At 41.7% G+C, this 16,253-nt stretch overlaps 1 protein-coding gene across 1 annotated transcript in view; it reads left to right on the forward strand.

Moving 5' to 3' along the window:
* Positions 1-16,253, forward strand: part of LOC118848548 (interleukin 1 receptor accessory protein) — a 158,771-nt gene that overhangs the window by 32,143 nt on the left and 110,375 nt on the right. Inside the window, exon 2 of the mRNA XM_036757472.1 lies at positions 12,521-12,585. Within this exon, the coding sequence (XP_036613367.1) occupies positions 12,522-12,585 (64 nt within the window). The 5' untranslated portion in view covers position 12,521. The remainder of the gene's footprint in view (positions 1-12,520; positions 12,586-16,253) is intronic.

Raw genomic sequence — 16,253 nt, forward strand, 5'->3', positions numbered from 1 at the left:
CACCTATCATGACTGGCTTTGCATCCCGATGCAGTGCTCCATCTGAGGGGACTGTCCAGAATTTGTAGCTTCCTTGGATGGTCTGGGCAGCCTAACGAGCCTGGAGTGGTTACCTTCTTTAGGGATGGGGTGGGAGTGGTTACACAAAGGTTTAATCTGTAGCATCAACATAAAATAAATCTCTGTAGCAATAACTCATGTGGAAATTGACCTTTTAAATATTGTGGATGGACACAACTTTGCTTTTAACTTATATTTAAGATGTCTCTAGTTTAGGAGTTCTGAATATTTTGTATGCCCTAGTCCCCTCTGGCAGTGTGGCAAATCTTATTGGCCCTTTTTTGGAATGATGTTCAAGGCATAAAGTAAAATACATAGGTTACAATGGAAACTAATTACATTGAAATACTCTTATCGACATATTAAAAAACTAAACAGAAGTTCATTAACCCCCTGAAATCTGTCCATGGACTCCTAGACTCCAGGTTAAGAAACCTTGCTCTAGGAATCTGACACTATGGTGAGGGTGGGGTTCATTTTGAGGGTGTATATGCATAAAACTATGTTTTCTCCCTATCTTCAAGCTGTTCTCTGCCTTTACCTATAACATGAACTGAAACTTCTGTTGAAATCACATGTGGTAGAAGGAGCATTGGTCTTTTGAGTTGGAAGACGAGTTTAAATTTAGATCTGACCCAGAATGACAGACTCCCAGAGGAGGAAGGGACATCCAGGGTCATCTGATCCAACCCAGATTTCGCAAAAAAATCTTGATTACATCACCTCCAAGAAAAAGTCAATCAACTTTTGCTGAAAAACTTTCACTGAGGGCTGTTGTCCTACCTTCCACATCACCCCACTACATTTTGGATGGAAACTTTAATGTTTGTGGGACCCACTTTGACTTCTTGGCATTTCCCACTCTGCCTCTAGCTCTGACTTCTTGGGCAAAACACAACATGGTTTATAAGCCTTCCTCTACAGGACAGTTTAAACATTGTCCACAGCTGTCAGGTACTCCCTCTTCTCCAGGTTACAGCTATACTTCCTTCAACTGTTCTTCTTGTGGCATGAACTTGAAATCCTTCAACCTGCTGATCTCCGTCCCCTAGACAGTACATGATCAATGCCCTTTCTAAACAGTGTTGGGCCCAATATGGCCTGCACAGGGCTGAGGGATGGCCATTGTCAGAGCTCAGGATGTTCTGTCTCTCTCTTAGTGTTCAATCCCATTGGCTTTCTTGACTGCCATTGCATACACTTCATTTCTTTTTTTTTTCTTTTGGTGAGCCGACCAAAGGCCACGGATCTTTTTCAGGATGATGTATTGGCTAACCATGTCGCTCCCTCTTCATTCTTAGAAAGGTGATTTTTTGAATCCAAGTGTTCAAATGGAATAAGGATGAATGTTACCTTATATTTGGCCCAAAACTCTTGCCTATGAAGTCCTTTTAGGATGCTGAATTGGTCATCTCTTTTGTTAGTTATCCCTCCCAGACTTGTGGCATTGGCAAATTTGTTAAATATGTTGTCTGCTCTTTTATATAAGTCATTTTTGCACATGAGGTAGAGAGGTTAAGACTTTACCACCTCTGGGACCTTGGACAAATCACTTCTTTGCCTTAGTTTCCTAAACTGTTAAGTGGGGATAGTAATTTCTGCTATAAAGAAAGTTTTAGTAATTCTTAATGTGCTGTGGAAGAGGTGCTTATTGTTATGACCTGGGATTCCTTATTAGAAGGGCTGTAGGCCTAATAGACAGAGCCCACCTGGCTGAGGATGAACAATTGACAGTTTCCAGGAAGGGGAAAAAGGTAAGGCAAACAAAGGAGCCAAAAAGGCAAATGACCAAATAAACAAAGAGATCTTGTTTTCAAGCCTGGAATTTTTTTTCATTTTTCTGAGTCTTTCCAATAGAATCAAAGCTCCATCTTGAGTTCAAAGACTGTGTTAATTTTGTCCTTGTTTTCTCAGTGCCTGGCACACCATAGGCACTTGATAATAACAATTAAATAGACAAGAACCACTATTTGGAGAGTGTTTCATGGTCTACAAACCACTTTGCTTACTTGTTTCATATTGATAAAAACAGTTCAAGATATGAACTACAACTATTGTCCTCTTGTGGGACCTAAATCCCTCCGCTGCTTACCTCTCCCTCACGTGCTCTAATTTCTTCCTACTAGAATGTAAGTTCCTGAGGGAAGGGCCTGTTCAACTTTTGGGTTTGTGTGCCCAATGCTTGGTACCCAATAATTCCTTAATAAGCTATTTCCATCCACCCATTCATTAAGTCATTCATCACTGCATATATGAGGATATTTAGGCCCATGGAGTTGAGGTGATTTATGTAAAGTCACACAGGGAGCAAGCCAGAGAGACAGGGTTTGAGCCTGAGTCTTTTCTACCCCCTTTATTTTTCCTTTTTCAAAAGATTTAATATAATTTTTCCTTTTTGAGCTTTCACTTTCTCCTTTTGATTCAGATAGGGCAGGGGCTGTTTCCCATTGGACAGATGAGAACATTTATGCACAAGGCCGGGTGACTTCCCTGTCTTGCACTACTTTGTAGCCTCATTTTATGTGTTGTCCCGCTCATTGGACTGAAAGCTTCTTGAGGCCAAGGACCGTGTTTTGCCTTTCTTTGTATCTCCAGAGTGTATCATGGTGGCTGGCCCATAGTAGGTGGTTACTGTTTATTGACTTTGGACTCTAGAAGTAAAAGTCAACTTCACAAGTCTACTGCAGTGGTGTCAGTCTAAATTAGAATCAGGGCCACCAATCTGAACAGGAGGATCCTTTAGAGGATGCATATTGTCTTAGTTTTAAAATGCAATATCTATGTTTTATTGTGCTTTTCTTTATCTTGTTAAAAATTTCCCAATTGTATTTTTTAATTAGATTTTTTTATTTTTAGTTTACAACACTTAGTTTTACATGTTCTTGAGTTTCAAATTCTCTTCCTTCCCTCCCTCCCCTCCCCCTCTCCCCAAGACAACATGCAGTCCGATATAGATTCTATATATACCTTCGCATTAAACTTACTTACACAATAGTCAAGTTGTAAAGAAGAATTATGACCAATGGAATGAATCATGAGAAAGAAGAAACAAAACCAAAAAAGAAGAGAAAAAAAAGAGAGAGCAAATAGTTTGCCTTAATCTGCATTCAAACTCCACAGTTCTTTCTCTGGATATGGATAGCTTTTTCCATCGTGAGTGTTTTGGAGCTGTCTTTGAGCCTTGTATTCAGAATCAATATGTCTGTGACTGTGTACAGTGTTCTCCTGGTTCTTTTCCTCTCACTCAGCCTCAGATCATGTAGGTCTTTCCAGGTTAGCATGAAGTCCTTATCTTCCCCATTTCTTATAGCATAATAGTATTCCATTACATTCATATACCACAACTTGTTCAGCCATTCCCCAATTGATGGGCATCCCTTTGATTTCCAATTCTTTGCCTTCACAAAAAGAGCAGCTATAAACATTTTTGTACATGCAGGTCTCTTTCCCATTTGTGTGATATCTTTGGGATATAGCCCTAGGAGTGGTATTTTATAGCCCTTTGGGCATAGTTCCAAATTGCTCTCCAAAATGGCTGGATCTGTTCACAACTCCACCAACAATGTTTTAATGTTCCAATTTTCCCACATCCTCTCCAGAATTTATCATTTTCCTGTTTTGTCATGTTAGCCAATCTGACAAGAGATGTGTGGTACCTAAGAGTTGTTTTAATTTGCATTTCACTAATCAGTAGTGATTTAGGGCATTTTTTCATATGACTATAGATACCTTTAATTTCTTCCTCTGAAAACTGCCTGTTCGTATCCTTTGACCATTTCTCAATTGGGGGATTGCTTTTATTCCTATAGATCTGGCTCAGTTCCTTGTATATTTTAGATATGAGGCTTTTATCAGAGACATTGGTTATAAAGAATTTCTCCCAATTTTCTATTTCCCTCCTAATCTTTGTTGCTTTGGCTTTGTTTATACAAAGACTTTTCAGTTTAGCATAATCAAAATTATCCATTTTGCATTTTATAATGCTCTCTATCACTTGTTGGGTCATGAATTCTTCCCTTTCCCATAAATTTGATAGGTAAACTATTCCTTGCTCTCCTAAATTGTTTATAGTATCAGCCTTTACTCCTAAATCATGTACCCATTTTGGCTTTATTTTGGTATATAGTGTAAGATATGGGTCTATGCCCAGTTTCTGCCATACTATTTTCTAATTTTCCTAGCAGTTTTTATGAAATAGTGAATTCTTAACCCAGAAGCTGGATTCTTTGGGTTTATCAAAGAATAGATTGCTATATTTAGTGACTTCTGTGTTTTGTATACCTAACCTATTCCACTGATCTATCCCAATTGTCTTTTGATCTGGCTTGGCTGCACTCCCCCATGGCTGCATGTTTGTCACCTCTGGCCTACAGGCTGAAAGACCCAAGGCTAGATTGAAGTCTCCTGTACTCTGGTCCAAGGGTCTTGTGGCAGCATGGGCAAGGGAAGGCTGCTTCCCCAAGGGATGCATCTGTTATGATTGGAAGGGATTTTCAGGTATATTATTTTTGTCAAGAAAGAATCACCAGAAACTGACAGCCTAGGTTGGTGAAGGCTGCCTCCCTGAGCAGCTGTGCCATTCAAGGTGGGTGGAGCTTGTGGTATTGCTTTCACCTGATAATCACACCAGGAGATAAATCTCCTCCATAAAATCTGACTCAAAGGAAGCCAGATGATGTCAAGGCAGAAGGGTTTGGGTGGATAACAGCTTAAGTGGGTGGATAGAATTGGGAGGCCCTGGAGCCTGGGGTCTACAGCCTAGACACCTCATTCTTATCTTTGCTGGGACCAGCCCTTTATTGCCTTCTGAATGCCCAGGTAAAACCTTCTGCCAAAGACTCATGAAAGCAGTAGAGTCTCCTTTCTCTTTGCCTAAGTTCCTGTGGCCTGTGATTGGGAGTGCTCTATACTCAATTATAAACAAAAAGCATTTACTAACTACTTCCTGTAGAGCAGACAGGGTGCTAGGCATTGAGAATCACAGAGAAAATAACCAATACCTAGAAGACACATTCTTTGGGGGGATTAAAACAAGCACATGCATAAATTTTTCCTTTAGAATTTGAGTAGGAAGAATGCATTAACAAACAGGGAGAACTGAATCAACAAACATTTATTAGGTGCCAGACATTAAAGACACCAAGAAAGAAGACATACTACCATGTGCCAGGCACTGGAGACACCAAGAAAAAATTAAGCATTTCCCATCCTCAGGAGGGAGAAGACAACATAAGGTACTTACATTCTATTGAGGAAACAAGCATCTAAGTGAATATGCACTAGATAGTAAATATGAGTTCAGTTGGAGGGAGTGAGGTTACCACGAGAAGGAGATGGGAATCAGAAAAGGCTTCCTGAGGTGGAGGTCCCCAAGCTGAGCCTCTTATGAAGCTCAACATTCTGATTGGTGGAGGCAAGGATATATTTCAACCATGGAGAATAGGTGGCTTGGGCAAAGGTAGGAGTGTGTGCTCGTTGGGTGGGTAGGCAGTGTGGGATAGTTGGTGTTGGGAGTATCATGTAGGCAAGTTTGTTTGGAATGGTGACCCTGTGAAGGAGAGAAGTAGGGAATAAGTTTGTAAAGCCAGGTTAGAGACAGCCTGTGAACGGCTTTCAATGTCAAATGAAAGTGTTCATCATTCATCTAAGAGAGAAGAGTGAATCGCTGGAGCTATTGAAAGGGTAGTGACATGGTGAGGCCTGGGCTTCAGGCAGATGATTTTGACATTTGGGTAGAGGGGGGAAATGGGAAGGAGAGTCCTACTTAAAGGGCTATTGTTGGATTCCAGGTGAGAGACAATGAGGACCTGAACTTCGGTCTCCATGTTGTGGAGGTGTAATCAGTGAGCGTTGGCAGCTGGTTTGATATGGAGGAGGGGGAGATGACAGAACTAGGCTGAGGATGGCTCTTGAACCTGGCTTTGTCTGCAGGAATGAATTGTTATATATGATTATTTTTAATTGATTCCATCATTATAGACTGTCTTTTCCTGTCCTCGTTTTCATATGTATGTTGCTTTTGTCTCCAAATAGATTGTCAGTTCCTAGAGGGGAGACTTGTCTTAGACTTACCTTGTAATCCCTATAGTTACTTACAGAGAGGAGACCTAAGTATGGGTTTGTTGAATTTGTGATGCACTGCAGGGTTCCAGGGACAGTGGAGGGCTGGGGTTTGGTGGACTTGGAGCCTAATGGCAGCTGTTTAGCTGTGTGATCCCTGTGAGCCTCCAACCTCTCTGGACAGCCAATTTTTGGAGGGTAGAATGAAAAGATGGGGCACATGATCCCAGAGGTCCCAGCCAGTTCCTTGATTCCGAGTATAATGGACTTGCCTTTTGCTTTCTTTCATGTTATTTCATCTGCAGTGATTTGTGGGGAAATAAATTAAGTAGTCTTCTAGACTGAGGACCCTGGAGAGCATCCTTCCAGGTTGGCCTCACCCCTACCCCAGTTTTAACAAACTGAAACTGTGAAGTGGTAGCAGCTTATTCTTCTTGGTGTGAAAACAGAGACATGAAGAGGGAGAGTGACTTATGTTGGAGAAGGAGGAGAGTTCTTCTCCTCCTCCCCGCTCTTCCTCCCCTTGGCAGCTTTCAGGCCCCTGGAGGCAGCAAGGCCTTTCTTAATTGGACATGATTTCACATCACCCTCATCTTGAAAGTGTGCAAGTGACTCCTTGTCCTGTTCTGTATTAAATTCATGGCTTCATTAAGCTTCCTGGTTTCTCTTCCACTTAGGATATATTATTTATCTCTCTTTATTCCCTTTGACAAACAAACTCTCACTAGACTCAAGCCTGCTTCTTCTATTTTTCCCTTTGTCCTGTCTGGGCCTATGTTTCCTGCTTCTTCTGAGCCTCAAAAATTCATATTAGTATTAAATAACGAGTATGTATTAAATTATGATTAGATATTTATCATTTCACCCTTATATTATAACTGAAATAGCTTATTCCAACCTTTTAAATTCCTCATCTTGTCATTCAGAAAGCTTATAGGCAGTGTGTTCTGAAGAGAAGTGGATGGGGGCAGAGGTTCTGTTGAGTTGGAATCACCAAGTCTTGACCAGCTCACTGGAAGTGGGCAAGGAGGGAGAGGGGGGGATTGAGGACAACTCATGATTATGGTCTAATTGGTGCCATGATTTGTTGGCATGTCCTAAGCAAGCCCCAATCTCCTGATTTTACTGAGAAGGAAGCTGAGGCCCAGAGAGCTAAATGAATTTGCCCAAAACACAAACTAGGGAGAATAATACACATATCATCTTTTAACAAGAAAAAAAAATAGACCTGCTATATAAAGGGAGGGTCGAACACTTTCTAAAGATTAGCACTTTTCCTGAAGCTCAGTGGGGTACACTTGCCAAGCTAGCAGTTTTCCCTTCCTCTGAGGTCTTTGACTAAAGCCAGCACAACCACCTATTGGGATGCTATAGTGGAGAGTCTTGTGGTGTAAGTGGAAAGGGCTGATCTTTGGAGTCAGAGTACCGAGCAGCCTGGGCCACTCACAACCTCTGTGACTGTACGCAAGTCCCTTACCCTCCATAGAAATGGAGTTTTCTCATCTGTTAAAGGGGGAGACGCAAAGCAATGGCTTCAGAGGAACCTTCCACCCCCACTAGTGGGCTCCCATGGTAGGACTGGTTGGCCTCTGACATCCCTTCAAACTCTGAGGATCCACGAAGTGCGGGAGCCGGAATCCTCCAGCCATTGTTTCCAATTTTGAATTCAATGGTCCTTCTACAGCCTAAAGCTGAGTTCTCCCACCTTGCTCACCCCATTTCCACATCAGCCTATTTCACCAGAATGTTCCACTGTCACCACTGTTACAGTTGTGTTGTTATTACCACAAGTATGGTAACTTAAATGTTCACATGCCGTAAGATTTCAGAATAAAATGAAGCAATGTTCCTGCTTGGGTGAGTTACTTCCTCCTGGCTTGAAAGCCTAGTTCATAATGTATGTGTTCTCACTATAGCCACTGGCAGCTTGTGGCTGTTTAAATAAATATGAAATAACTAATGGAATACGTCTCTCAGGAAAAACAGGAGGAGGCTGTAGCTAAAAGAAGGTCCTCAACCTGGGCTATTTGTGCAGTGACTCCACTCCAAGTGCATACCCTTGAGCACGGACAAAGTGCTTGGCTGAGAGTCTGGTGAGCTGTGCACTAATTCAGCTGGACAAGTTCAGAGAATCACAGAATCAGCGAGCTAGAAGGGACATTAGAGAGAGGCTGCTGCAGCTAGCCCATTTTGCAGGTGAGAAAACAGAGAATTAAATGAGATAAGGAGGCACCATGGTCAGGTGGACAGAACTTGGACTTAAAGTCAAGAGACTGAGCCTCACATCCAGACTGTAACACTCATTAAATGGATAATAATTTACTAATTGTATGATCTTGGCCAAGTCACTTTCTCTGTCCCTGACACTTAGTTTTTTTATCTGCAAAATAGGGATAACTACCTTAAAAGATAACAGAACTTGAGAATTGGAAGGGACTTCAGTGCCCATCCGGTCCTGACTTAGGATATTCTTTTCTTCTTCGACATCATCACCATCATCATCCGCACAAACAGCATCTGTATAGTGCTTTAAGTTTTCTGAGCACTTTGCAAACATTATCTCATTTTAAACTCACAATAACCGTGGGAGATAGGTGCTATCATCACCCCCATTTTAGAATTGAGGAAAGTAAGGCAGGCCAACATTAAGTGACTTGATCACAGTTCCTGGTGGTCCCTTGTCCAGGGTAGAGTCTGAGACTGAATTTGAACTCAGGTCATCTTGACTGCAGGCCCAGTACTCTCTCTGCTATGCCTCCTAGGTCCCATCTACACTTGATGTGAAAAGGAAGTGCTATTCCACTTACACCACCCATAAATGGAGTGCTCTTCTTCCTCACCTATGCCTCCTAGAATCTCCAGCTTTGCACCAGGTTAGGCTTTGATGCTGCTTCCAACTGAGTCATTCCATAGTTTTAACTTTTAAATATTTTCTCCTTTTTGAAATTACTTTGTATTTAATTTACATCAACTTTGCATTGATTTTTCTTGGCGCATTTTGTACCCCACTAGAATGGGAGCTCAGCTGAGGGCAGGGACACTTTCACTTTTTTGTTCTTATGGGCAGTGCCTAGGATGTGATTGGTTGAATTGAACTGAGTAACAGCAAGGCACTTTGATCTCTGCAAGGTTCTCTCTAGACTCCCTGTGGTACTCTTAACTCATTTCATCAGGGAGTCAATCAACAGGCATTTATTAACACTTACCATGCACCCTTGTGTAAAGATGTGCCTAGAGGAAGCATGTACAGACTATTATTATTTGAAAAACAGTGTCTGAACTTTTAGCAACATTTAGTTCCCCCACACTAACTCGACATCATTTGGCCTGTGCATGAAAGCCAAGACACATCTCCTTTGTTCTAATTAATCCCCATAGTGGGAGTAACTGTACATGTATGACAGTATGTGTTTATACATACACTTCTAATCTAAAGGTTCTCCCTAGGTCTCATCTTGCTTTGCTTTTCTCCTCTCAGTGTCATTCAGTAACTCCTGGAAATAACAATTAAGGCCATCAGTGATATTAATGAAAATGTCTTCACACTGTGTTCTTAAGAATTCATAAGCACATAGTAGGCAAACTGGGAAAATGGGGAAATGAGAGGTGTTGGCACATGCATGAGTGTGGTCCTGTTTTTGATCCAAAAACAATTTGAGAGACCAGTGTCCTCTGTCATGCCTCGGACTTGGGTTGAAATTCAGCTGCCCAGAGTCCACAATGAAGCAGAGTTATTATGACATCAGTAGGAGACAGTGGCATGTTTTATGAATCTGAGCAGGAGATTTCTGGGTGCGATGTCTCCTGACGAAGGCTTGTATCAATCCCAAAGCACCATGTGGATGCAAATTATTGCTATTTGTTTTTTATTCATGACTTGGAAAGCTTTCTTTTGATGATTGAGTTATTAGGAAAAAAATCCCATTGAGGGCAAAGATAAAGAAAACCAATGCTTAATTCTGAAGGTCTGTCTAGTGTCTCTGGGGAAGACTTGGGGTGGAGAGCATGGGTGATGATGCTGATGCTGATGATAACAGCTTATGTTTCTATTGTGGTATTAAGTTTGCAAACACCTCAATTTTACAGTTTCATTTGTTTCTCAAAATACTATGTGAAGTAGAAATAATAGACATAATTCCAACCATTTAACTGAGGAGGCAGGTAACTGTGGCTCAGCATGGTGAAATGGCCTCTGGAAGTGATACTTGATGGTTCAAGAAGAAATGGAGCTTTGGCTAGATATTAAAAAGGAAACTCTTGGGTCTTTTCAAGGGTTTAACATGTTGCTGACCCAGTTTCCTTACTGTATCAAATTTCCCTTAAAATCATATGCATTTTCATTTCCTTGAGACAGGTATATGACTTAATTCATCTCTGAAAATTATTAGCCACGATTAGAATTGCTCATTGACTTATACATAGTGGGGAGATGAGGAAATATTTTCTGTGGTAACTGGTCAAGAATTTAACCTGAGAGAAAGAAAAGAAGGCTTTTAGAGAAGGCTAGAATTTAAAGAGTTGTGAGCATTTAAATAGAGAGGGAACAGCAGGACCATAGCATTCCTCTGAATAGTAAGAAACATTAGCTTAGCCAGGTTTCCATCATGAACATCAGATGGCCATGTTGATGCAGAACAGCTGGGCTTTTCTCTCTTGAAAACTGGACAGATGCTATAGCTGAAGGACCTTGGAATACGGGGGGAGAAGACACAGTGGCAAAAGCAGTCATTTTCATATATGAGGTGTTTGCAATTCAGGCATTTGTAACTCATTCTTTATGAGGAATCTTCCACACAACTAGATGTATGTTGCCAAGAGAGGGAGCACAAAATGAAAGGTATACAAGAATTTTTTTATTTGCTTGCTTTGGATTTGAGGCAATGTCATTGTCCTTTAGGTAATCTGAACTGAAGCCTTTCTAAGAGCCTATCATATGGGCTATGTTATTGAGGAGGCAGAGTAAACACACTCGTCCATATAGAAGGGGTGACATATTTTTGTTCAGAATGGAATGAATTCAAATTTGTTAAGAGCTTCCTATATGCAAAACATTGTTCTAAAGACTAGTCTACAAATGCAAAATTGAAACAATCACTGTCCTCCCTGAATTCTTTTCTAATGGGGAAGACCACACATATCTGAGGGTAGTAGCCAGAAAAAAGAGTTAAAGTTTGGGAAATTTCACATAATACCTGGGAACCACATGTATCAGTAATTAAGGTGGGCTTTTAGCACTTTTTAATCAAGTGCCCTTGAAGAGTTTGGCCTTTGTTTCTTTGATTAAATTAGGAGTCTTTGATGACCTCCCTACCTCAAAGGAAAGCCTGGTTTGCATGGGTTTGAGTCCTAGGTTTGTGACACTTTTAGGTCATTTGGGTGAGTAGCACATGTGATTCACCTTTGACTGTGAACAAGATATATAAACTCAGAGGTTGGCATTCTCCACTGGGGCTCTCACTCATGGAGGGGCGTTGATTTTGAGACTCTGGGCAGCCATTGTTAAGAGCCCTTGGCTTGTAAACCCAGATGTTGAAGCTTTCCTGGCAAGTATGAATTGTGATTTGGTCTGTTTATGTTGTGTATGCTTGTAATTTGTTTGTATTTGCTCTGAAATTCAGGTTGCTGGCTTTTCTTCCTGAACCAAGTGAACGATATTTGGATGTGGGATTAAAGTAAGATTGTTAACATTACCTTCCTTAGTAAAGCAGATCAAAGAACCTGTGCTGGCAGCTCTTGGTGCTGGGCTTGTTGGGTCTTACACCCCAACAGATGCTGCTAGCCCGAGTGTTGCTATACCGCAGACTCTTTCCGGAGGCAAAAACAATGGTGATTTCATTCTAGTTCTCTGAGAAAGAGTTGGAAAGGGGTTGAATCTGCCTTGATTTTAAGATGCTCAGGTCTTGAGAGAGTTCCCTTGTGCCAGTCAATGTGAAGGGCAGGGAGATTGTACATATTTCTCTAACTGGTCAGTGCATCAGACCTTCTGTCCTATGGTCCATTTCCCAGGTGGCACTGGCTCTGTTCAGACTGACAGGCCACTAGCCACTGAGAGGCTAAAGATCATAGAAACTGGATCCCTGTCTCACCAACATTCTTTTCTAATGTGGAAAGAAAAAAGTAGGTATTGGGCTGAATGTTTATTTATTTCCCCTTAATGTAAATATTGAGTGCAGTTGGCTTCCAAAAAATTGTGGATTCTGGATTTTTAGGCAGTCCATTCATCACTAAAGGTAAGTGTCTGTCTCTAGGCTATGGTTGCATGTGGGAAAAAGTCAGAAAAAAATGGAAAGAAGGGAAAGTTCTAGGTTGGCTGTCTGAAATTGGAAGAGTAAGAAGAAGAAGAATGCTTTGTAAGAACTTGAGACTAACGAGGACCTTCCTTCTGTACTTATAATGACAGGATGGACCTGCTCTGGCTCCCTATGTTGGTCATGTTTGCTGGGATCCCCAAAAGCAGTGCCTCAGGTAAGTGGCCCATTTCTGGACCCTTTTTTTCCAACCTGGAAAGTAGTAGCTGACCAGCATAGGTTGGCTATTTTCCTGGGTGACTACAGCATTGATCTTTTTAGGGGGTCTTGCCTTGTTGCAAGTTCAGTGTTAATCAATCAGTCATTTATTAAGCACCTACTATGTGCCAGGAACTTTGTTAAACACTAATGAAAGGAACTGTGTCCAGGACAGGGCCAAAGACTTATGAATTCCAGGTGCTTCTCCCTATGAGTCTGCCCAAATTCAATGCTACCTGGAGCCCAACAGGTGAACAAATAAGCACAGTGACACATATTGAAGGCACAATCTAATTTGTCGATGTGGTTCCTAATTGTCTTTACCCTGTGTGAGTAGAAAGCATAGTTCTTGGAGGAGAGGTATTCTCAGTGCTCCTTGATGGTTCCCCAAAATCTAAGCCCCTGAGGAAGGCCTGGCATAGATCACAGCAGCCATTCTCAGTCTGCCAAGGGCAACTCTTCTGATAGCTACCATGAGATCAATTTAGGCATAGCTCATGGTTAAACTGTTAGGAGTTTTCTCTTTTCAACATCCCTGCCCCAAGAATTGTCTAGGAGAGCTTACCCACTAGAGAATAGACTAGAGGCTTCTAGCTAAGGGGATGGTCCTAGTGCCAATGCTTACTACCTCCTTCCCTTGTAGTGCAGATGATCATTATCTCCTATGGCATTCAGTTATCTCTGAATCACTGAGCATGGAGATGGCTATGCTATGTTATACTAACTCACTCCTAATAATTGTCTCCCATGGAGAATTTGTGAAGCCAAATTAAAGTCCATCTATCAATCTCTCAACACAGCCCTCCCAACCATCCCATCCAGGGTAGCAATCTCTGTTAGCTCAAACAGGTATACTCATCTCCCCTTTGCCATTATCCTGGTTCAGAATTCTTTGCTGATGACTCATTGGTATTCAGGCTAGCTTGTCTATAAATTCTGCTAATCATAGTTGGCCTGCCAATGACTATTGGAGCCCTTTGACCTTTCCCTCTGGGAATCTGTGTAATGATGTCTCCATTTCATTCACTCCCTCATGGTGGCTAAAATACAGACTTGAGCAACCTTGAAGCTGATCTACCTGGCTTCCCAACCCATCCACATTTGCTCTTTCCTCTTTGTGGAGGCTTCACTCATCCTTCTACCCACTTTGAGCAATTTCCCATAGGAGATTTCTTCCTTCCATGCCTACTTCATTCCTTCCATTCCCTCCAGATACACATTCTGTTGGTGAAGAGGTATCCTTCAGATATCTGGGCTATGGTGGGTGCTTTAGGTAGGGATACCTAATGGTTATTCCAGATTCCAAAGTCCTTTGGATCACTGGATTTTGAATGATTCATGATGTCATGGGCTGAACACTGTCTTCCCTGAATTGGAGCACAATACTTCTAGTAGTTCTCCATCTCCACAACCCATGGCCATGCTTTCTCATCAGTCCTCCCTGGATTGATGCATGTGTTAAAGACCTACCCTCCACTCTTTTAGTATCTCAGAGGTGTCGTAACACTCAGAAGATGAGTTGCCTTCTTTGTATCTCATATTCACTCTAGGATGGACCCATAAAAACAACAAATAAATACTCAATCCTATGCAGGTAGAGTTTCTAACTTTGAAAGGAAAGCATATTCATTTGACATCCTGCCCTTCCCCCTTATTCCCCACTCTCTTTGTGGAGGCTGTTCTATAAACAATAAAGGCCTGGGTCTTCCCTAAGCCTATGTGTCTTGTGTGAACCCTTTTGTAAATATTTATAATTTTAGATTTGAAAGCCATCTTGGAAATGTTTGACCGAGATATTGAGGAATCCTAAGGGGTTGCCAAAGCAAGATTTTACAAAGGATTGATGTCAGTTCCTACACTTGAGAATTGGATTCATGAAACATGAGCACAACTTGGGGAAACATGGCTAAATAAATGTCTTATAAAAAACAGAAAGCTTTACTGGACTAGTAGCTTAAGATAACTTGGTGGTATTATGTGGAATCCCAGAAGAGCTCATGTTAATCAAGCAATGAATCCAGAAACATTTAATAAGCACTTGGGGTATATCAGGCACTATACCAAGTGCTTGGGCTACCAAGCAAGGCAGCCAGTATAACTGCACCCAGACACTGATAGGGAAGTCTTCCATGCACACAAGACCCACGCTGAGTTGGATGGGAGGCAGTCTCAGAGAAGAAGGGATTAGAAGCTGGGGAAACAAGGATGGGCTCCCTGCAAAAGGTGGCATTTTAATTAATTCTTGACAAAAGCTAAGGAAACCAATTTAATTCAATTCAATAAGCATTAAGTGCCTACAATGTGCCATGAACTGTGCTAAGCTCAAGGGATTCAAGGAAGAAAAGTTACAGTCCCTGCCCCCAAGGAGCTTACAATCTAATGAGAGAGGACAGTACACAAAAGGATACTGATGAGGAGGGGGCAGAACAGGCGGACATCTTGTTCCATGGAGCTAAAACCAGGAAGAGATGCTTAGGGTGAACTGGAAGTTTCTGCCCTCCCTAAAGAAAAGCCTTGAGGAGTGTTTGGTGCTGTACCCTCTAGCACTCCAATCAGAGGGAAGAGGAGGCTAATCAAAGGGGTAACAGTGATGAGATGAGGAGTGAGGAGCTTACCCTGGGAGAGGCATCTTTTTTGGTGAAATTGTAACCAGGCAGAACTGCCTATGCAAAGTGGTTAGGAAGGAGAGAATTCTAGACCCATGGGACAGCCAATGGAAGGCACAGAGAAAGGAGCCAGTTTTCTGTGTGAGAATAGCAAGTGGGACAATTTGGCTGGATGGTAGAATGTGCATAGTGTAATAAGGTTTATGAAAATATACACCTTGGAAAGGTAAAGAAGGACCAATAGTTTACTAAGTTAGAAAGAGGAGATTATATTTGGGTTTGAAGGTGACAGGGAGCCACTGGAGTTTACTGAGCGAATGAGAGTGTGGTAGGGAGGAGTGATAGGGTCAGACCTGTGCTTTAGGGAAAGTACTTTGTCAGCTGCAGGAAGGATGGATTAGAGAAGGAACATCAACTGATTCAGGGAGTTCAATAAGGGAGATATTGCAATAGTCTGGGTCAGGAGTTCTTAACCTGGTGCTCATTGACTCTCAAAGTGTCTGTGGATAGATTTCAGAGGACAGGTCTGTAAATTTAGATAATAAAAGTACTTTTTTTATTTTCATTAGCCTCTAACTGAAATTTAGTATTTTCATCACTTATTTACAACCATTTTTCTGAGAAGGGGTCCCTAGACTTCACAAGATTGCCCAAGAGGTCCATGACCACAAAACAGACAAACAAAAACAGTGAAGAGTTCCTGGTCTAGGTTGCCTTGTGCTGAGTTACCAGAGGCGGAAAGACTACAGATAGAGAGTGATGGTGGTTTTCTTTTACTTTGACATTATCAAACCATATATCAAGTATTATGTTCATGTGGGGGTGGGGCGCAGTATTTTGAGTTACATTAGGGGTCTGGAGGGTTCAAAAAAGGCCAATCAATGTATCAAGGACATTTTCTCTGAGCAAAAGAATGAGTTAACCCGGAAGAGATGCCATAGAGAGGATGTGATAGATGACTTGGATTATTTGCAACACTGTCGTGTAGGGAAGCAATTCGTTTTGTTCTGCTCGGCCCCAG

Source organism: Trichosurus vulpecula, chromosome 4, assembly GCF_011100635.1.
Source record: "Trichosurus vulpecula isolate mTriVul1 chromosome 4, mTriVul1.pri, whole genome shotgun sequence".
NCBI lineage: Eukaryota > Metazoa > Chordata > Mammalia > Diprotodontia > Phalangeridae > Trichosurus > Trichosurus vulpecula.